At 39.9% G+C, this 23,191-nt stretch overlaps 2 protein-coding genes across 4 annotated transcripts; one reads left to right on the forward strand and one right to left on the reverse strand.

Annotated features, from left to right (window-relative positions):
- The first annotated feature begins 1,076 nt into the window (after positions 1-1,076).
- LOC107797020 (receptor-like protein kinase HERK 1) lies at positions 1,077-5,235 on the forward strand. Of its 3 annotated transcripts, none has more exons than XM_016619851.2 (2): positions 1,077-4,189; positions 4,952-5,235. In XM_016619851.2, the coding sequence occupies exon 1, from the start codon at positions 1,660-1,662 to the stop codon at positions 4,174-4,176; it is 2,517 nt and encodes an 838-aa protein (XP_016475337.1). In that variant the 5' UTR covers positions 1,077-1,659; the 3' UTR covers positions 4,177-4,189; positions 4,952-5,235. The 3 variants fall into 3 exon arrangements, with proteins under 3 accessions (XP_016475337.1, XP_016475339.1, XP_016475338.1); XM_016619853.2 differs by having other exon boundaries at positions 4,961-5,235; XM_016619852.2 differs by lacking the exon at positions 4,952-5,235 and adding an exon at positions 4,415-4,542.
- Positions 5,236-5,381: 146 nt separating this feature from the next.
- Positions 5,382-9,197, reverse strand: LOC107797019 (ABC transporter F family member 1-like). The gene is made up of 4 exons (XM_075236409.1): positions 9,137-9,197; positions 6,856-6,897; positions 6,613-6,768; positions 5,382-6,387 (listed from the first exon to the last, which is right to left on the reverse strand). The coding sequence occupies exons 1-4, from the start codon at positions 9,195-9,197 to the stop codon at positions 5,810-5,812; spliced, it is 837 nt and encodes a 278-aa protein (XP_075092510.1). The 3' UTR covers positions 5,382-5,809.
- Between the last annotated feature and the right edge of the window lie 13,994 nt (positions 9,198-23,191).

The raw sequence follows: 23,191 nt of genomic DNA on the forward strand, positions 1-23,191 counted from the left end.
ATGACTGGATCTTTAACAGTAAGATATTCCATTTTCAGGCCCTCATCAAGGTGATGGCGTAGGAATATCATTGCTTTGGCACGGTCTTGGTTTGATGCCTGATTTTTGTCTTTGATGGTGTCTGCCAGACCCATCGCATCAAGATGAATTTCAGCATCAAACACCCAAGACATGTAGCTTTTGCCCGATATATCCAGGGCTACAAATTCAAGTTTAGAAAGATTTGACAATATTTAGGAAAAGAAAGTTCTTACCTCAAATACTTTCAAAATATTTGCTCGAGATGACAGAGTCTCGTGCTGATAACGTGTTATAAAATAAAGTCTATAAAGTAAAGACAAGTATAGAGAGAAACTGATATATTATTCGAATTCAAACTGATGTACATAATGAACTGAAATCTCTTCTATTTATAGAAGAAAGGAAGCTGTTGTGTAAGCTGCTACTATACGAGATATGGATAATCTTCTACTGAGAGCAATATTTATCCATAACGGAGTATTGAAAGGATAAACTTATTATACCCGATATGGATAATCTTCTACCGGGGGTAATGTTTATCCATAACTGGGTACTAAAGGGATAAGCTTATTATACCCGGTATGGATAATCTTCTATCGGGGTAATGTTTATCCATAACTAGGTACTGAAAGGATAAGCTTATTATACCCGGTATGAATAATCTTCTACCGGGGGTAATGTTTATCCATAACCGGGTATAGAAGTTATAAGCTTATTTCCAATAGAGTACTTAAATAGATAAACATATTTACGGTAGAGTCCCATATGGATAAGCTTCTTCAGGAAGTTTATTTATTACGGAGTACTAAATGAACATCCATAATATAATATATTTATAACAACCCTAAAGATTGATTTTTGTTTTTTAATTTTTTTTTCAAAATTAAATAAAGAGTGAATTGCTCCACTAATTGTGCTATCTTCTTTATTTGTATTTTATTACAATCCCCCGTAACTCTTTACTCCTGTAAATAAATATCGTCTGTTACTGTTTCACACTTATGCACCTTATTTTCTCTCTCCTCTTCACTGTCCATGAAAGTGCTGCTCTTTACTCTTCAGAAGAGGTCAAACCACCCCCCACCCCACCCCACCTTACCAAAAAACCCTCAAAAGATATATTCATATTTTTGCACAAAATAAAACAGTGCATTATAACATGGCCCTTTGACTCCATGAATTGCTAGTTCACACTCTAGATAATTTCCATATTATTGAGCAAAAAAAAAAAAAGGTTTTACTTTCTTTATTTAAAATTCTACTATTATTTTGTTTGCATCTGGGGTAGTCTATTCAGCTAAAGCATCTAACCTGCCTGTTCTTAGCTAGATTTAGGCTGTTAATGTACCAAAAAAAAAATCATTTTCTTGTCTTCTTTGTATCTGAAAAATAAGTTCTTTGTACCCCTCAAGAAAATTTCTGCTAATTTGATTTCTATTTGTTCATTACTGATCTGGGGTTCTCTTTTTTCTCAATCTTGGAGCTGTTTTGATTAAAAAAGGTGACATCTTTACCCTTCTGCTGCTGTTTCTGTAGCTTATTGGGAGAAATAGGTGATATTTAGTTCTTTGTGTTACTGTTACTTTTCAAGAACTGTTGGTTTTAGATCAAAGTTTGTGTCTTTTTTGTGGGATTTGAATGATGAAGGAAACTTGGGATTTTGGATTGTTAGTGAAGAGTTTGTTTTTATTAGTGTTGGGAGTTTTGTGTGTTTCTGGTTTTGATCCTGCTGATAATTTCTTAATAGATTGTGGATCAAATAAGGATACTAATGTTGGTAATAGGGTTTTTATGGCTGATAAATCAGCTGCTAAGTTTCTTTCAACTTCACAAAATATATTGGCTGATACCCCTTCAAATTCTATTACAAAAGCTGATGATTCACCTCTTTATCAAACTGCTAGAATTTTTACTCAACAATCTAGCTATAAATTCCCAATCAGCCAAGCGGGAAGGCATTGGATCCGCCTTTATTTTTATCCGTTTGTTTACCAAGAATATGATATGAGCAAAGCAACTTTCTCTGTTTCCACTCAACAGAATGTTCTTCTTGGTAATTTCACTCCCAAAAATGTTACTGTCAAAGAATTTTCTGTTAACGTGACCTCGAGGGACCTTGTGATCATGATCTCTCCTTTGAGCTATTCGTTTGCATATATAAATGCTCTGGAAGTTGTCTCTGTACCTGATATCCTTATTACTGATGATGCTTCCACCATTAGTCCAGCGGGGACGTTCAGTGGTATGTATGCGCAGGCTCTTGAAACAGTTGCAAGGGTAAACATGGGCGGATCGCTGGTGTCATTTGATAATGATACACTTTGGAGAACTTGGGTTACTGATCAAAGTTTCTTGACAGAGGCGAGTTCTGCTAAGTCGGTAAATAAGATTGCTTCTGTGAAATATCCACAGGATGGAGTAACACCAGATATTGCACCACAGACAGTTTATGGTACTTGTAGTAAGATGAATGTGGCTGATACTGGTAATGATCCAAATGCTAATTTTAATGTGACCTGGACGTTCGATGTGGAACCTGGCTTCCAATATTTCATTCGATTACACTTCTGTGACATAGTGAGTACAGCTGCCAATCAGCTGCTATTTAACATTTATGTCAACTCCTGGAACGTGGCTAATGATTTTGATCCTGGTCAGAAAGTTCAGGGCTTTTTAGCCACAGCTTCTTTCAACGATTATGTTACTCCACCTGCTAGAAGTAACAGGCTTAACATTAGTGTTGGCCCGTCCCCTAGGAGTCTTTTTCCTGATGCCTTTCTAAATGGACTGGAACTTCTGAAGTTGAATAATTCTCAGGGCAGCCTTACTCAGGTAGCTTCTGTTCCTACTAGCCCTAGTTCAAGGGCAAAGAAGAATGTCGGAGTGATCGTGGGTGTGAGTGTCGGCGTACCACTTATTTTGCTGATGGTTGGCATCTTATTTTGCATGCATAGAAGGAAAAAGCAAGAACAGCTTGCCCAGTCAAAAATATGGATTCCGTTATCTGTTAATGGTGGCAATTCACACACCATGGGAAGCAAGTATTCAAACGGAACAACCATAAGTGCTGCTTCAAACTTGAGTTATCGCGTTCCGTTTCCAGCTTTGCTGGAAGCAACTAGCAACTTCGACGAGAGTTTGGTCATTGGAATAGGTGGCTTTGGGAAGGTATACAGGGGTGTTTTGTGTGATGGCACTAAGGTGGCCGTGAAAAGGGGTAATCCCAAGTCCCAACAAGGTCTTGCAGAGTTCCGAACGGAAATTGAGATGCTTTCACAGTTCCGCCATCGGCATCTGGTTTCATTGATGGGATACTGTGATGAAAAAAATGAGATGATTCTAGTTTATGAGTACATGGAGAATGGGACCCTCAAGAGCCATTTGTATGGTTCAGATCTCCCGAGTATGAGCTGGAAGCAAAGGCTGGAGATATGCATCGGGTCAGCCAGAGGTCTGCACTACCTTCATACTGGTTACGCTAAAGCCGTTATACATCGCGATGTCAAGTCTGCAAACATATTGCTCGACGAGAGTTTTATGGCAAAAGTTGCTGATTTTGGTCTATCGAAGACAGGGCCTGAGCTTGATCAAACCCATGTTAGCACGGCCGTAAAAGGAAGCTTTGGCTACCTAGATCCTGAATATTTTAGAAGACAACAGCTCACAGAAAAATCTGATGTTTATTCTTTTGGTGTTGTTTTATTTGAAGTTCTTTGTGCTAGGCCTGTCATAGATCCATCTCTTCCGAGGGAGATGGTCAACTTAGCTGAATGGGCTATGAAGTGGCAGAAGAAAGGACAATTGGAACAAATCATAGATCCCAATCTTAAAGGCAAGATAAGACCAGATTCCCTTAGGAAGTTTGGAGAAACGGCGGAGAAATGTTTAGCTGATTTTGGTGTTGACAGACCATCAATGGGTGACGTGCTTTGGAATCTGGAGTATGCACTTCAACTTCAAGAGGCTGTCATTCAAGATGATCCTGAAGAAAACAGTACCATCCTTATCGGCGAGCTCTCTCCGCAAGTCAATGACTTCAGTCATGTTGATGCCGGTGCTTCTGCTGCTCGGATCGAATCACCAAATTTGGATGATCTCTCTGGTGTTTCCATGAGTAGGGTTTTCTCGCAATTGGTCAAGTCCGAGGGTAGATAACTAAGTGAAAACGGTACATACCTTGCTTAGGTGTTTGTTAATTCCACTTTTGTTCATGGATCATATGAAGATTGATTTTATTTTTGTAACAGTTTATTCTATGAATTTCTAAGTTTGATATAGAAAGTTAAACTTTGGAAACATCATTTCTCCGCCTGTGGATCATCTTTTCTATCTCTTGGTGTGTCCTGTTGTTTCACATGTTTTATATGGTTTCTAATAAATTCTTCATACACAGAGAATCATTCCATTAATGTCATGTTTGTGAAAAGGCTTAAAATATATGGAACAATCTCGAGCCTCTGGGAAGAATAGGAGCAGATATGCACAGGAGAGCAATAAAAGACCTGAGATTGCTCAGATCCCCCACCCCCACCCCCACCCACATTCCTCTGGATGTTTGAGGTATTGAGTGATACTGCAGATTTAGTGGCTGAGAAATAAAGTAAAACAGTACCATTAAAGCTAGGAGGGTCTCCCGGAAATACCCTGTCTATCCCTCCGGGGTAGAGGTAAGATCTGTGTACACTCTACCCTCCCTAGACCCAACTAGTGGGATTCTACTGAGTTGTTGTTGTAAAGCTTGTTATTTGTTCCCTATTTTTTCATTTATTGGCAACACGGAGGGTTAGGTTCGGCAATATGGTTGATTTATATTGGTGCATCTCTTTCAATTACACAGTATTAAGATTTAAATACAATCTCCCATTCTCATGAAAAGTTCTAATAACAAGTGATAGTTTGGGACTGTAAAGTTGCTATCTTGTTTGGTCAGTCTCTTCAGGAAATCCAACTCGTTTGGTCAGTGTTGTCATCTGTGTGTCGACACTTCTTGAAGAATGAAGTAAGGAGATATGTGAATTCATTGGCTGAAGTCAGCTTTTGCACGATGGAGCTTTTGTCAGTTTCGTATTGAACGCCTTATGATGTTATATGAGGTAAGCATCGCCTAGTATAAATGTGATCTTTTCTTTATAGAGTACAAAAAAGAACCTTTTACCATCATATTGTCGAGAACTGTTTATTTGCATATCTCCATTCAAATTATTTTCTTAGAACAACTAACTAAAATTCATCTCAACTTCTGTCATATTTCGATTTGCAATTGCTAAGGTTTCTGAAATACATCTGGACTAGTCGTTATTGAAAGCTTCAAACGATATGTTATCAATCCTTGCATTCTTTCTTTCCCCATCAGGCCATCCTACTCTATTCTTTTCAGATACCCCCCCCCCCCAAACAAAAGACGAATATCTTTGAGATATTTTAATTTGAAGTACAATAAATAGCAATAGATAACAAACATGATGTAACATTAGAAAAATGCTGCCATGAATCCTCTCCAGAATATGTAAACAGAGTAAAGTAGACAATACAAATAGTGAACTAAGCCAAAAAAATAACCAGAGATTCATATGGTGACCATGGTTTGATCACTTCCTCTATCTAGCACCAGCTCTAGGCATGGTCTTAGCTTTAACATTACTAGGTCTTACTGGTGAAAAATCTTTACTTTCTCCCCGTCAGCTTCCTTGACGGGCCTGATGATATTTCACTGTTACCCTTGACGCTGAACAACCAAGAGGAAACAGTGATACCATCCCATTCTAATATAACATCAAGAATATCTGCTTCAGCCGCGCAATCCGGCCCTCTTTTTCAAGTGTTTCTTGAAGTCCATGATGTCACCCTCCCGTCGCGTCACAACCTGATTTTCACATATCCATATCTCATGGGCAACCTGGTTTATGAGCCTAAAATCATGACTAACTAGAACCATCCCACCATTCCATTCATTCAATGCCTCTGCTAGTGAGTCAATTGTCTCGATATCAAGATGGTTGGTTGGCTCATCCAGCAACAGCATGTGAGGTTGCCTATAAGCCAACCACACAAAAATCACCCTTCTACGTTGACCATCCGACAAGTTCTTCATAGCCATTACTTGAGCTTTACCTGTGAGGCTAAACCTCCCAATTGCTGCCCTCATCTCCTCCTCTTCATTCCCAGGGTACTCTCTCATCATGTACTGAAGAGCTGACATATCCATGTCTAGCTTCTCAGCCAAATGCTGATAGTACTGCGCAATTTTTAGATGGTTATGCCGCTTAACCATGCCATCAGTGGGGAGTAAATCCCCTTTCATCAGCTTAAGCAGTGTGCTCTTTCCAGCTCCATTAGGCCCCACAAGTGCTATCCTGGGATCGAGATCTACAGTTTAGTTTCTAGTTTAGCTTTAGGTGGAAGGAAGTCAAAAGTGAATGGCATAAGTCTAGCAGTGGAGATTGTTTGACCTTCTTAGAAAAGTAGTGTTGTTAGTGAGAATGACTGGTACTATAATTCTTTGTGATGCATTAAAAAAGCACTAAAATACTGGTACCGGAAGTTGTTGCAAGCTTGAATTTTTCAAGCAAGCTGCAATGATTTGCCAGGTACCTTTGATTTTTTGCTTCTCGTCACCCTTGGGGTTGGCATTGGGGTCGACATGATTTTGTTTTGAAGGCAATGTAGTTGAATGGTAAAGATCATATAGAGGCAAACTGTTTACTTCTGCCGCGCTATTTTTCAGAATGTAGATACTACTGTGTGAATCTATTTCATCAGCAGTTCAAGAACTGTGTAATGCAAGAGATATTTATCATCAGGGTTGCATTACCAGATTATGACAAATTAATGTACCTCTGTTTGACCTTGTTATTCCAGACAAACCTTCCTGACTTACTGTTAAAATGGCAAAATAAGTCAAGAATTAATTCCTCTTAGGTACAAAAACACAAGTGCCAGATCCTTCAGCAACCTAATCTATATCCTTCAGCTGCAATATCAAGTGTTGTTTTTCAGCTCCCTAACATGTTAATAATCCTCAACAGATATCCTTTATGTTAGCTTAGTTCTTGTATCTCGGGTTCAAGTGTTCAACATATACACAAGATAAATCTCGTAGAAATGAGGATGTTAAGATGGATTTGCAGTCATCTGAAAAAAAGACAGATGAGAAACTGATGCAATTACAGTCAAATCTCTCTATAACAACCTCGTTTGTTCCGTTATTTTCTGATTGTTATTGTGAAATGCTGTTATAGAGGACATATATTATAGCATAATATAAAACTTAGTTCCAAGAAAAACTTACTTTTATAGTAAATGACTGTTATACAAGGACGTCATGAGAAAAGTTAATGTTTAAGTTCATATAGTATCTGATTACTACTTCATTATGTTAATCTTTAAGTTCTTCCTCCTCCTTCATTCTGTTAGAAATGATTTGTGGATTAGTAAGCGTGAACAGCTATTGGAATGATTTAATGGAATTTCTCAGTTTTTACAATTTTCAAAAAGCTTTATCTCGAACGAACTCTTTAATTTAGAGGAAGATATCATTCGTTCTAAATTGACACCTTGGATTTGATTTTGATTTAATTTTAAAAAAATAAGATTTAAATAGTTTTTTTAATATTGGATTACTTTATAAAATTGGAGTTTATAATACACCATAATATTTGGTTGTTTGGCATGTACCACGAAATACAACTAGCGTTAGAGTTTTTTCTTAATCCCATGTTGACTTAAGCTTTACACCAAGTCCTTAAATCTTTAGAATGGTTTATTTCTCCTGTTGCATGATGATCTATATTAAGTTATACCATTTCCATAGTAAAATAAAATTTTAAAAAAATAGTACATTGGTTCAAAATTTAAGCTTTACGGGTTCAAGTTATTGGCTAATGTATTATTATTATTTTTTGAATTTTTTTTCCACACACGCATACACATACAAAAGAGAAATGAATTACAGAAATCAATGATGAATCGAGCATTTAGGGGTCTAGCTCGTTGATATAAAAAACCAAAAGATTCAATCCATATCGTCCTTGGATGGAATCCTTAATTAAAGAGAGGAGTTAAGCCTACATAACGCTATGGGAACATGCGTTTTTGTCCGCTTTAAGCTATCCAAAGCTTTTTAAAAATAAAAGGTACTATTATATTATTGCAGACGACTAGGAGGGTGTTTTTGGATTGGCTTTTAAGCTGGTCAAATCAGCTTTTAAACTCTTTTTAGTTTTTGGGAAAATTAAAAAGTGCTTAAATTAAGTTAAAGACTGCTTAAAATAAGCCAAAAACGATAAGCTGGGCAACTCCAACTTATTACTTTTTAACTTAAAACTTATTTATGTTGAAACGGCATTTTGTTTAAGCCAATCCAAACGGCCTCTAGATCCGCCTTCACATTCAAGGGCAAGGTTGTATTACTGGTTGTATATGCATTGTGATCTCCTGAAATTTTTCTCCCATGCTACAGATAGTCAAATCTGAAATGAACCATGTTGCTCTTCATTTTTCTTAACTAGTAGGATTAAGAAGCACATTAATGTGAATCTATTGTGTTTTTTTTGTACTACTAGACTAGGTGAACGGTTGTTATGATCAGTGCTATAAATTACGTACATGATTATGTTCTCAATCTACATCTGAGAATAACCCATAGTGAACTATTGCTGTAAATATGTATGATTATACATTTATACTTTTGGCACTAACGTCACTGACGGGACATTTGCATTTATACTCGCTTTTTGTGTCACGTTTTAACTTGTGTCCGCTTTGCCAAAAAAATTGCAAGCGTACCCGCTTTTTCGTAGGGCTGAAGTAGCAAAGGCAATCACGCAAAACTTCAGCATTCTAGTAGCCGGACCTGAAGTTCAGCTCTAGAGCTGAAGTTTTTGTTTTGTAACTGGCAGAGCTGAAGTTTTTTGTTTTTGTAACTGGCTAGAGCTGAAGTTGTTGTTTTTGTAACTGGCGAATTTCAGCTCTTTTGTTTTTGTAACTGGCAAACTTCAGCTCTAGAGCTGAAGTTTTTATCGAAGAAAGTTTTTGTTTTGTATCTTGGGACAATCCTGAACATCCCAATCCTTTAATTTGATTTAAAAAAATAAATAAGCTACTTAATTTGACTCACTAGTAGCAGCGATAAGGAGAAGACAGAAGAGAAGGGCAACGAAGGTTGTGTATTTCGCCATATCTAGCTTGTTTTCCTTTTGGATTTCTTGGTGAGGAAACTAACAACAACAATGGTGATATTTATAGCATGGTATATGCTCAACATTGTCAACTTAATTCATTTTGACTAATTCAAACATTCACATCATTATTATGTATATGAGAAAGTAAAAAGAATAAGTCTAGGTGATTCCTTCGATTCCCTATAAGATTATGAATTGGACGATGAGAAAGAAGAAGAAGAAGAAGAATAAGGAAGGGGGCTGAAGTTATTTAAAAAGTGAGTACAAGTTAAAAGTTTTTTAAAAAATGGGTATAGGTTAAATGGGGGCGACCAAAACGCCCGTGTAATTTTTACGTCACTGACTTATTAAGATCATATATGAATTTTCAACAAGGCAAATTATTGCTTTGAAGTGGCACAATTTGATTAGTAATTACTTGATTTTAAGCCCATTAGGTGTCACACATAATTAACAACGCTTGTTTCTTTCCAGTTAAAAAGAACACTTGAGTATCGAACTTACTTTTTCACTTTTTCTTTTTGACGATTGAAGGATACAAATACTCAAAAAAATAGATCATTTCATAATCTCATGAATCTTAATGGTATCTTGCATGTTCTCCATATCTATATTTAAAAGGGTGAAAATCATTTACATACCCTAACTTTGCTTTAAAAGTAAAACTCTCCCTCAACTTTGAACAATAATCATTTTCTCTCCTTTATCCTGCACAATGCCTTTTTTGCCCTTGAATTTTTAATTCCCTCCTCTATATAATACCTTTTATTTTGTTCTATGATATTTTAATGGTTATCTTTAATTTAAATTATGTTATACCTTACTATAAATGAATTTTAAAATATAAATTTTGAAATTAGTTCATTAATGGAAATCAAAATCCAAAAATCTATATTTACAAAGAAGAATAAGAGAGAAAGTTTAACGGGCAAAGGAGGTAAGAGGATTCAATTTGTATTCCATCGCCAAAAAATTAGACTGCGCAAATAGGACAAACAAACATTTTCGTTGTATATAAAATTTTGAATCCCTTTGACATAAGAAGATGATATTAAAGTGATATAGAGATTCATTATCTTAGCTCACAAGTTCAAATCCTAAGTAAAAATTTTTGGGTATTTTTCAGTCCTCTTATATGGATTTCTGGCTCCATCACTAAGAAATATAACTTGAATATATAGTTAATATGCATTACATTAAAATAACAATCATAAAGATAACAGTAAATCTATAACATTTATAAAAGGATTCTTTGTTTGACCAAATATAGATTTTAGTTCAACTAATTAGATTTATGCAAATAAGGGTTAATCTTGATTAATACTAATATCCTAAAGACGAAATTCTCGGTATTATGATAAATAGTATGTAGATCTATTCCGAAGGTTACGATGGTGCACAATAATAACAATATTTATTGACTCAAACAAAAGTAATGGCACATTAAATAGTGATGAATAACAATAAATAGCGTTTATGTAAATAAATGAATGAGTCACCGGGAAAGGATGAAATCAATGGATGTTTTTTCTGACAATGATGAATGATGGATAAGCTTTTGAATATTCAAGTTATTATCAAATCCAGTGGAAAGTGTGGACCAAAATCTTAGTAAAAAAGTTATTTTTATATGCATGTAATAAGACAAGATTCTCTCTATAAAGTCAAAGTGTATTTTACAAGTGGATATTTCATGTCCCCTATTATTGTGTCTCTTTCTATTTACACGGAACATATTCCTAGAAACTCTAATAGTACAAGTGTAGAGAATATCCACTAGAATATTCTCTTTAATGTCCATCTTGAAACTAGCCGTTATGACTCTGTCAAGGGTATTCGATCTCACCCTCGATCCTTGATGACTCCTCGACCTCAGTCCTTGCTGATTCTTCAACCATGACCTTCATTGTTCCCTAAACCACTTCGACACGTGGCATCCTGGGAATATTTCGCTAATGCCATCCTGACTTAAGTATTCTAGAGATAGATTTTGACCCATACAGTTAGTCCCTCCGCTCATTGAGGTCGTCCTCGCGGACGACGCCGATGAATGGACAGTGTCGTTTGTGATACAATTTTATCGAGCTATCAATATACGTCGTGGTCGTGGAGACAGAACAACGTGGCTTTCTGAGGCCTGCATATTTTGAATTCTTTGAATTTTCGGGGAAGTCCATTGGAGCTATCTGCTCCAAGTGAAAAGGTGATGTGAGGACGTCACACGTCATAATGACGTCGTTTCCCTACGTGTCACATCGATTCAAGTTTGATCCTTGATTGGTTCTGCCGTTTCGATTCTGGTGCCCCCAAATCGTGTAAACAGGGGATGGTTTGTTGATTTTGAAACTTTTCCAAACTCATTCTTTTTCTTAAGCAAGAGCTTCTCCTTTATCTTCTTGGCGGAATCCTTGCAACTCTTTGTTGTTTTCGAAAGTTGTTTCCTTTTGCTTTACCATCTTTTTTTAGCAACAATGTCCCTGCAATCATCAGCTATTCATATGGAAGATCACTCAGTTCCTTTAGACGTTGTTTTTCTCGACTAGGGGAAAAATAGCGGAACTGCCGCCGAGGAAGAAAGTTTACCCACTGTAGAGGAGATTGTACCCCGATATCCCGATGCCAAATCAGACTTCCATAAGGTGCTGGAAGTGGTGACAGAGCGGTTCAAATCTGCGATGATGGTGGAGCGATTAGCTAAGCTCAAGTCTAGACTCGGCCTACTTGGTCACATAGATTCGATCCCAGCGGGCGATGACGAGGTTCGCCATCCCAGCTTCTATGTCTTTTACGCATATCCGTTCTTGATTGGGTACTCGTTTCCTTTACCGCCGCAGATAGAAGACTTATGCCGGTACTACAACGTGTTCCTAGTGTAGCTCGCCCCTTGTATCTTTAAGGTGGGCATGATGTTGACGAAATTCATCGAATTGGCCGGCATCAACATTACAGTGCGCCACCTGATCAACCTCTTCGCCTCGATGGACCTTGTTGAATCTTTGCCACCGCGGGGGAAAATATTTGGTGGTGAGGATGGATGACAAAGCTAGTTGTAACTTCTGGCTCGACTACTTTTATGTCAGTACAGAAGATGTAGTGTCCACAACTACAGACTTCCCGAGGCTTGGAACTGTAACGACCCGAACCGTCGTTTCCTGTATTTTCATCCCGTATTCCCCGTTAAATGCTTATTCATGTTTCAATATGTGTACTTGGTGAATTTGAGTCAATTCGGATCGAGTTTGGTATGAAATGGGACAAGTAGTCTCTTAAAGGAAGAATTAGTTTGGAAAAGTCAACCGGACGTTGACTTGTGAGTTAGAGGGCTCAGAATTGAATTCCGATGATTCGGTTAGTTTCGGGGGATGATTTAAGGCCTAGGAGCGCAATCGGAATTAATTTTGGAGGTCCGGTGAAGAAATTAGCTCATTTTGGCGAAGTTAGTATTTTGGCGATTTCCGGTTGATAGGTGAAATTTGATCCGACGGTCGGAATGAAATTCCGAGAATTTCTATAGCTTTGTTATGTCATTTTGGACTTGTGTGCAAAATTTGAAGTCAATCGGACGCGATTTGATAGGTTTCGGCATCGGAAATAGAAGTTGGAAATTCTAAAGTTCATAAAACTTGGATTGGAGGTTGATTCATGATTTTAGCATTGTTTGATGTGATTTGAGCCCTCGAGCAAGTCTGTAATATATTTTGGGACTGGTTGGTATTATTGGTCGGGGTCCCGGGGGCCTCGGGTGTGTTTCGAAAGCCGAACGGGTCATTTTTGAAAGATTTTTGCCATTTTGAGCATAAATGTAATGATCTAAAATTTCATTTTTAGTTCTAGAGATCCAAATTTGATTTCGAGACTTCCTGAATTTAAATCATGAATTATAGGACTGATCTGAAAATTTTGGTTTAATTTCATCAAGTCGCGATTGGGTTTTTGACGTGAAATGTGAGTTAATTGTTTAACGAGCGAAATGGGTATTGAACTTGGCAAACGAGCTCCAAATTGAGTTTCGATTGAAGGGTTGTGTTCGTATTATTATTTGTGACTCATAGGAACAAGAATCGTCTAATTCCGAGTTTGTATGATGGAGTTAGAGCCATTTTAGTGAAAAATGGTTGTGCTGCAAATTTCTTAAAAGCTGCTGTATTTTCTGCAGCAGTGAACAGTACCCACGCGTGCGCAGGTGAACAGTGAACAGTGACCTCACGCGCATGAACAGTGCCCCCGCGTGAACAGTACCGAAAATTTCTGGACAGATTTAATGTCCAGCAGTCCGAGTTTGGTCATTTTTTTTGACTTCCAAGCTCGGATTTTGGGCGATTTTTAGAAAGAAATCTTGGGAAATCTTGAGGTAAGTCACTTGTGATTATTTCTACTCCATAATATTGAATTATCATCGAATAATCCGACTAGATTACATGTTTTTGAGGAGTAAATTGAAGATTTAGGCCTAGGGATTTGAAAATAAGATTTGAAGATTTGAGGGGTCATTTGAACTTCGATTTTGGTAAATTTTATATCTACGGACTCGTGGCGAGACGAGGAATCCGGTGATGTGACTCTCGTAATTTTTCGAGAAGTGGGCCCGGGGCTCGGGTTTTGCGAATTTCGTGAATTTCGATATTTTTCGAGTCTTTTCGATTGGGTTATATTCCCTTAGCCTATTGTAATGTATTCGTTGTGATTTTTACCAGATTCGACGCGCGAAGAGGTAAATTCGAGAGGCAAGGGCATAGCGGAGTAGACATTGGACCGTCTTGAGGTTAGTAATGATTTTAAATGATGCACTGAGGGTTTGAAACCCTGGATTGCACAACATACTGCTATGTTGAGATGTGACACGTGTTGTATGACGAGCGCGAGGTCATTTACTATTGGGGATTGTGACTTGGTCCATCCCAGTTGATATTTTTACCGCGTAATTGATAAAGATTTATTGTTTTTCACTATGATTGGGCTTATTGCCATATTTGGGTTTCGTGCCAATTATCTGAAATCTTTTGTGAATTTACATCACTATTTTCCTCACGAATTGAAATATTATTTGAACTCAGTCCAATTGAATTATATTATTTTGTGAACTCAGCTACATTTATACTCAACTCGAGATTTAATGATATTTATAATGTTGTTGAGCTGAGCACTGTTGTTTTACTGATGCCCAAGAGGCTTATGATTATTTTTTGGACTAATTGAGGCCGAGGGCCATACGTGAGGATATGTTGAGTGATGTGAGGAGGCTTTCAGGCCTCGAGTGTTACATGAGGAGGCTTTCAGGCCTCGTGTGTGATGTGTGAAGGCTTTCAGGCCTATTGATATTGTGCTTGGGCTGTAGGAGCCCCTCCGGAGTCTGTACACACCCCCAGTGAGCGCAGGGTACCCAAGTGAGTTGGGAGTGGGCCCAAGAGGCCGTTGCTTGTGTGTGGTGAGTTGGGAGTGAGCCCGAGGGACTGATGTTGTGTGCTGGTGAGTTGGGAGTGAGCCCGAGGGGCTGATACTATACTGAGATTTACATATTGAGCCCGAGGGGCAAGCTTTTGATTTATCCTTACTGTGGAAATTATTTGTCTTTACTGTTTTAAAAGAAGAATTATCTGATACTCACTATTTTACTGTATAACTAATTTTACTGCTTGGGATAGCGCTATATTGTGCCATTATGAGATTTCATGTTTTCAGTCGTTATTTATTTTTATTACTCACTGGGTCGGAGTACTCACATTACTCCCTGCACCATGTGTGCAGATACAGGCAGAGCTGAGTTCGCTCCTGAGCGCTGATTCTTTCCAGACCAGGCGGTGACTAGGAGTAACGAGGTAGCTGTTGACGTCCGCAGCCCCGTTTTCTCCCTTATCTTTGTTATTTATGATAATTCCAGACTTTGTAAAATATTAGTAAACTCTGTAGTAGCTCATGACTTGTGACACCCCGATTTCGGGCTGAGTTGGGAGGGTTTTCCTTGTTCTATCACGTTTATTTCGCATTTAAGATTATATTACCCATGATTTAGACTTATTCCTGCTAAGTAATTATAAAGAGATGTACTGTTTTGTTGATTGGGTGGCCTTGCCCTCACGAGAGGCGCCATCACGACCGGGTTAGGATTTTGGGTCGTGACAAGTTGGTATCAGAGCCTAGGTTACTAGGTCTCGCGGGTCATGAGCTGGTTTGGTAGAGTCTCGCGGATCGGTACGGAGACGTCTGTATTTATCCTCGAGAGGCTGCAGACCTTTAGAAAAAAAAACTTCACATTCTTGAATTCTTATCGTGCGTCCTTGATTCATCTTGAAAAGTAACTCTTGAAATTTCTTCCACGTGTTCGTATGCGCGTATGAGCGCTCAGTATCAGATGTGCATCAACGACTTGTGATTCCCTGATCGAGGGGCGAGATGTGATCTCTATGAGTTGATGTTGGGCCGGTCTGGAGGACTTGAGGTCTGATCTTTGCCTATGGCTTGAGCACCGAGGTGTTGATTGTGTGAGCAAGTGTTTTGAACTTATATGTTCGGTATTGCCCCTATTGGTTTGAATGACGGCTGGATAGCTACGTGATGAGTATGTTAGTACTGCGAGATGTATCTATATGACTCGGAAGTGGCGAGGAAGGTCGGTTGGATGATAGATGAACCATTAAGTGTTTGATTTCCATTGTAATTGGATGTGTAGCCCCGAGTTATGGGCGCGTGAATAATATTTTCATGTCTCCTATTTGGAGTGAAGTAAATTTCATGTTACGGTATGAGTTTAGACTAAGGAAGATTAAGTGACTGTATAATGTGTATGACAGTGGAAGGTATACAAAATGTTAATTGGAGGCAAAACAGGTGGGTTATCTCCTGCGGAGTGTTCTAAGGTGGTGTGATCCTTATGTTGTCTATTAGAAGATCTCATTTACAAGTGAAGAATATGCATTGAAATCTAAATTGTGATGCCTAGAGAGTGGGCTTAACTGTTGTGTGAGTGAATGCAAGAATTGCAGAAGAGTTAAAATTCCAGATGATTTGTGTTTCCACAAGCTTATGAAGGAGTGAGTTCAATCTCACTATGGTATTACAGCAACAATAGAGTATGCGCGTTATGATTTATTGAGTGCATTTTGTTATATGGATTTGATCCAAGTTGGGGAGTTGCTATTAATTAAGTTGATTGCACGGTTAAGAGCTATATTGTTCCAGTCTGCCACAGAGATGCCTCGGTATTATTCGATCCTGGTTCCACCTATTCTTATGTGTCCTCATATTTTACTCATTATTTGGGTACACCCCGAGAGTTTCTTTCTTTACCTATTCATGTATCTACCCCGGTGGGAGATACTATTGTTGTGGACCGTGTGTACCGGTCATGTGTTGTGATTATTGGGGGTCTGGAGACCCGAGTTGATTTATTACTATTGAGCATGGTGGACCTTGATGTTATTATGGGCATGGATTGGCTATCTCCATGTCGTGCTATTCTAGACTGTCATGCTAAGACAGTCACATTGGCTATTCTGGGTGTTCCAAGGATCGAGTGGCGTGGCATGACTGATTATGTCTCTAGAAAAGTAATTTCTTTCTTGAAAGCCCAGCGTATGGTTGGGAAGGGTTATCTATCATATCTGGCTTTTGTGCGGGATGTTGGAGCTGAGACTCCTAGTATTGATTTTGTCCTAGTTGTGAGGGACTTTCCTGATGTATTTCCTGCAGACCTGCCGGGCATGCCGCCGGACAGGGATATTGATTTTGGCATTGACTTAGTGCCGGGCACTCAGCCCATTTCTATTCCGCCATATCGTATGACACCAGCAGAGCTGAAAGAATTGAAGGAGCAGCTTCAGGAACTCCTAGATAAGGGGTTCATTCGGCCTAGCGTGTCCCCGTGGGGTGCGCCTGTTTTATTTGTGAAGAAGAAAGATGGCACAATGAGAATGTGCATTGATTATAGGCAGTTGAATAAGGTAACAATGAAGAACAAGTATCTTTTGCCTCGCATTGATGACTTATTTGATCAGCTTCAGGGAGCGAGAGTATTTTCTAAGATTGATCTCCGTTCGGGCTATCACCAGTTGAAAATCAGGGAGTCGGATATTCCCAAGACTGCCTTCAGGACTAGATATGGTCACTATGAATTTTTGGTTATGTCTTTCGGGCTGACCAATGCCCCAGCAACGTTCATGCATTTGATGAATAGTGTATTTCAGCCTTATCTGAATGCATTTGTTATTGTATTTATTGATGATATCCTGGTATACTCGCGTAGCCAGGAGGAGCATGCCCAGCATTTGCGTGTAGTGTTGCAGAGATTGAGAGAGGAGAAGCTTTATGCAAAATTCTCCAAATGTGAATTTTGGCTAAGTTCTGTGGAATTTTTGGGACACATAGTGTCCAGCGAGGGTATACAGGTTGATCCAAGGAAGATAGAAGCAGTGCAGAGTTGGTCTAGACCGTCCTCAGTCACAGAGATTCGGAGTTTTCTTGGGCTAGCAGGCTATTATCGCCGATTTGTTCAGGGGTTTTCTTCTATTGCATCGCCTTTGACCAAGTTGACTCAGAAAGGTGCCCCATTTGTATGGTCCGGCGAGTGTGAGGAGAGCTTTCAGAAGCTCAAGGCACTTCTGACCACAACTCCAGTGTTGGTGCTACCATCAACTACAGGTTCATACACGGTATATTGTGATGCTTCCAGAGTTGGGATTGGTTGTGTGCTAGTGCAAGAGGGTAGAGTTATTGCTTATGCTTCTCGTCAGTTGAAGCCCCATGAGAAGAACTACCCTGTTCATGATTTGGAGTTGGCTGCTATAGTTCATGCCTTAAAAATTTGGAGGCACTATTTATATGGCGTATCTTGTGAGGTATTCACTGATCATCGCAGTCTTCAGCATTTATTTAAACAAAAAGATCTTAATTTGAGGCAGCGGAGATGGCTTGAGTTACTTAAAGACTATGATATTACCATTCTATATCATCCGGGAAAGGCCAATGTAGTGGCCGATGCGTTGAGCCGAAAGGCAGTCAGTATGGGGAGTTTGGCTTACATCCCAGTTGGGGAGAGGCCTCTTGCAGTTGATGTTCAAACCTTGGTCAATCAGTTGGTGCGGTTAGATATTTCTGAGCCTAGCCGGGTATTGGCTAGTGCGGTTTCTCGATCTTCCTTATATGATAGCATCAGAGAGCACCAGTATGATGATCCGCATTTGCTTGTCCTTAAGGACAGAGTTCAGCATGATAATGCCAAAGATGTGACTATAGGTGATGATGGTGTATTGAGGATGCAGGGCCGTATTTGTGTGCCCGATGTTGATGGGCTTAGAGATTTGATTCTTGAGGAGGCCCACAGTTCGCGGTATTCCATCCATCCGGGTGCTGCGAAGATGTATCAGGACTTGAAACAGCATTACTGGTGGAGGAGAATGAGGAAAGACATTGTGGAATATGTGGCTCGGTGTCTCAACTGTCAGCAGGTGAAATATGAGCATTAGAGACCGGGCGGTTTGCTTCAGCAGATGATTATTCCTGAGTGGAAATGGGAGAGAGTTACTATGGATTTCGTGAGTGGCCTTCCTCAGACTTTGAAGAATTTTGATTCGAATTGGGTCGTTGTGGATAGGCTGACTAAGTCAGTGCATTTCATTCCGGTGTGTACCACATATTCTGCGGAGCGGCTGGCTAGGATCTTTATTCAGGAGATTGTGCAGTTGCATGGTGTTCTAGTTACTATTATTTTGGATAGAGGTACTCAGTTCACTTCTCAGTTTTGGAGGACTTTTCAGCACGAGTTGGGCACTCAGGTGGAGTTGAGTTCAGCATTTCATCCTCAGACGGACGGACAGTCCGAGCGTACTATTCAGATATTGGAGGATATGTTACGTGCCTGCGTGATTGATTTTGGAGGTTCTTGGGTTGAATTTTTACCACTTGCAGAGTTTACCTACAACAACAGCTATCAGTCCAGTATTCAGATGGCTCCGTATGAGGCCTTATACGGGAGGCATTGTACAACTCCAGTGGATTGGTTTGAGCCCGGTGAGGCTAGGTTGTTGGGGACAGATTTGGTCCAGGATGCCTTAGAAAAGGTGAAGGTGATTCAGGAAAGACTTCGCATAGCTTAGTCGCGTCAGAAGAGTTATGCGGACCGGAAGGTCCGAGATGTGTCATTTATGGAGGGAGAGAAGGTTTTGCTAAAGGTTTTGCCGATGAAGGGTGTTATGGGGTTCGGAAAGAAAGGGAAGTTGATTCCGCGGTTTATTGGACCATTTGAGGTACTTAGGAGGATTGGAGAGGTGGCTTACGAGCTTGCTTTGCCGCCTAGATTGTCGGGTGTTCATCCGGTATTCCATGTGTCCATGCTCCGGAAGTACATTGGGGACCCGTCTCATATTTTAGATTTCAGTACAGTACAGTTAGATGAAAATTTGACTTATAATGTGGAGCCAGTGGCTATTTTGAGTCGACAGGTTCAAAAATTGAGATCAAAAGATATAGCATCAGTGAAAGTACAGTGGAGAGGTCGGCCCGTGGAGGAGGCTACTTGGGAGATCGAGCAGGAGATGCGGAGCAGGTACCCGCACCTATTTGAAACTCCAGGTATGTTTCTTAACTCGCTCGAGGACGAGCGTTTGTTTTAGTTGGGGAGAATGTAACGACCCGAACCGTCGTTTCCTGTATTTTCGTCCCGTATTCCCCGTTAAATGCTTATTCATGTTTCAATATGTGTACTTGGTGAATTTGAGTCAATTCGGATCGAGTTTGGTATGAAATGAGACAATTAGTCTCTTTAAGGAAGAATTAGTTTGGAAAAGTCAACTGGACATTGACTTGTGAGTTAGAGGGCTCGGAATTGAATTCCGATGATTCAGTTAGTTTTGGGGGATGATTTAAGGCCTAGGAGCGCAATCAGAACTAATTTTGGAGGTCCGGTGAAAAAATTAGCTCATTTTGGCGAAGTTAGTATTTTGGCGATTTCCGGTTGATAGGTGAAATTTTTATCTGACAGTCGGAATGAAATTCCGAGAATTTCTGTAGCTTCGTTATGTCATTTTGGACTTGTGTGCAAAATTTGAAGTCAATCGGACGTGATTTGATAGGTTTCGGCATCGGAAATAGAAGTTGGAAATTCTAAAGTTCATAAAACTTGGATTGGAGGTTGATTCATGATTTCAGCATTGTTTGATGTGATTTGAGGCCTCGAGCAAGTCCGTAATATATTTTGGGACTGGTTGGTATTATTGGTCGGGGTCCCGGGGGCCTCGGGTGTGTTTCGAAAGCCGAACGGGTCATTTTTTGAAGATTTTTGCCATTTTGAGCATAAATGTAATGATCTAAAATTTCATTTTTAGTTCTAGAGATCCAAATTTGATTTCTAGACTTCTTGAATTTAAATCATGAATTATAGGACTGATCTGGAAATTTTGGTTTAATTTCATCAAGTCACGATTGGGTTTTTGACGTGAAATGTGAGTTAATTGTTTAACGAGCGAAATGGGTATTGAACTTGGCAAAGGAGCTCCGAATTGAGTTTCGATTGAAGAGTTGTGTTTGTTTATTATTTGTGACTCATAGAAACAAGAATCGTCTAATTTTGAGTTCATATGATGGAGCTAGAGCCATTTTAGTGAAAAATGGCTGTGCTGCAAATTTCTTAAAAGCTGCTGTATTTTCTGCAGCAGTGAACAGTACCCGCGCGTGAATAGTAACATCGTGGGTGAACAGTGACCTCACGCGCATGAACCCCAGCGTGAACAATACCGAAAATTTCTGGACAGATTTAATGTCCAGCAGTCCGAGTTTGGTCATTTTTTTGACTTCCAAGCTCAAAGGTTTCATTAGACCTAATGTTTCTCCTTGGGATGCGCCGGTGTTGTTTGTTAAGAAGAAGGATGGGTCGATGCAAATGTGTATAGATTACCGGCACTTGAACAAGGTTACAATCAAGAATAAGTATCCATTGCCGAGTATTGGTGATTTGTTTGATCAGCTTTAGGGTGCCAAGGTATTTTTGAAGATTCACTTGTGATCCGGCTATCATCAGTTGAGGATTAGGGAATCCGATGTCCCTAAGACAGCTTTTCGCACTCGGTACGGGCATTATGAGTTCTTAGTGATGTCATTCGGGTTGACAAATGTCCCAACAGCTTTTATGGATTTGATGAACCGAGTGTTCAGGACTTACTTGGATTCGTTCTTGATAGTCTTCATTATTGATATTTTGTTCTATTCCCGCAGCCGGGAGGAGCACGAACAATATCTTATAGTGGTTCTTCAGACTTTGAGGGATAGTCAGTCGTATGCCAAGTTTTCTAAGTGTGAGTACTGGTTGAGTTCAGTTGCATTCTTGGGTCATATTGTATAAGCAGAGGGTATTCAGGTTGATCCGAAAAAGATTGAGGTATTCAAGAACTGGCCTAGACCCACATCAGCTATAGAGATCCAGAGTTTCTTGGGTTTGGCAGGTTATTATCATTGATTTGTGGAGGGGTTTTCGTCTATTGCAGCCCCGATAACCAGGTTGACCCAGAAGGGTACCTAGTTCAGGTGGTCGGACAAGTATGAGGCAATCTTTTAGAAGCTCAAGACAACTTCGACTACGGCGCCAGTGTTGGTTTTGCCCATAGGTTCATGTCCATATACAGTTTATTGTGATGCATTCCGTATTGGACTTGGTGATGTGTTGATGCAGGATGGCAAGGTCATTGTCTATGCTTCGCAGGAGTTGAAGATTCATGAGAAGAACTATCTGGTTCATGATTTGGAGTTAGCAGCCATTGTTCATGCGTTGAAGATTTGGAGGCATTATCTGTATGGCGCGGCAAGTGAGGTGTTCACGGATCACAAGAGTCTTGCTTTGGTTGTTCAGGCTTTGGCCAATTAGTTCGCGAGGTTGGATGTTTTGGAGTCCAACTGTGTGTTAGCTTGCACAATCACTCGTTCTGCTTTATTGGAGCGTATTCGAGACCGGCAGTATGACGATCCTCATTTATGTGTCCTTAGAGACACGGTGCAGCTCGGGGTCGCCAAGTAGGTTATATTAGGAGACGATGGAGTTTTGAGATTGGAGGGTCGAGTTTGTGTGCCTAATGTGGATGGGCTGCAGGAGTTGATTTTAAAGGAGGCCCATAGTTCCCGGTACACTATTCATCCGGGCACCGCGAAGATGTATCAGGATTTGCGACAACATTATTGGTGGAGGAGAATGAAAAAGGATATTGTTGCATATGTGGCTCGGTGTGTGAAATGTAAGCAGGTTAAGTACGAGCATCAGAGACCCGGTGGTTTGTTCTAGAAGATTGAGATTCTTGAGTGGAAGTGGGAGTGTATCACTATGGACTTCGTTGTTGGACTCCCACGGACTCAGAGGAAGTTCGATGCAGTGTGGGTTATTATTGATAGGCTGACCAAGTCAACACATTTTATTCCTGTGGCAATCTCCTATTCTTCCGAGAGGTTAACTTAGATCTATATCCAGGAGATTGTTCGTCTTCATGGTATGCCCATGTCTATCATTTCGAACTGAGGTCTGCAGTTTACCTCATATTTCTGGAGAGCAGTTCAGCGAGAGTTGGGCACACGGGTTGAATTGAGCATAGCGTTTCATCCTTAAACGGATGGGCAGTCCGAGCGGACCATTCAAATTTTGGAGGATATGCTCTGAGCTTGTGTCATTGACTTTGGAGGCTCGTGGGATCAGTTTTTGCCTTTACTAGAGTTTGCCTACAACAACATCTACCAGTCGAGTATCCAGATGGCTCATTTTGAGGCTTTGTATGGTAGGCGGTGTCGGTCATCGGTTGGATAGTTTAAGCCGGAAGAGGCTCGGTTGTTGGGTACGGATCTAGTAAAGGATGCCTTGGACTAGGACAGGATCATTCAGGATAGGCTTCGTACAGCTCAGTCTAGGCAAGAGAGTTATGCCGACTGTAAGGTTCGTGATTTAACATTCATGGTCGGTGAGCGGGTATTGCTTCGAGTGTCGCCTATGAAGGGCGTGATGAGATTTGGGAAGAAGGGCAAGCTTA

This window comes from Nicotiana tabacum, chromosome 18, assembly GCF_000715075.1.
Source record: "Nicotiana tabacum cultivar K326 chromosome 18, ASM71507v2, whole genome shotgun sequence".
Classification (NCBI taxonomy): Eukaryota; Viridiplantae; Streptophyta; class Magnoliopsida; order Solanales; family Solanaceae; genus Nicotiana; species Nicotiana tabacum.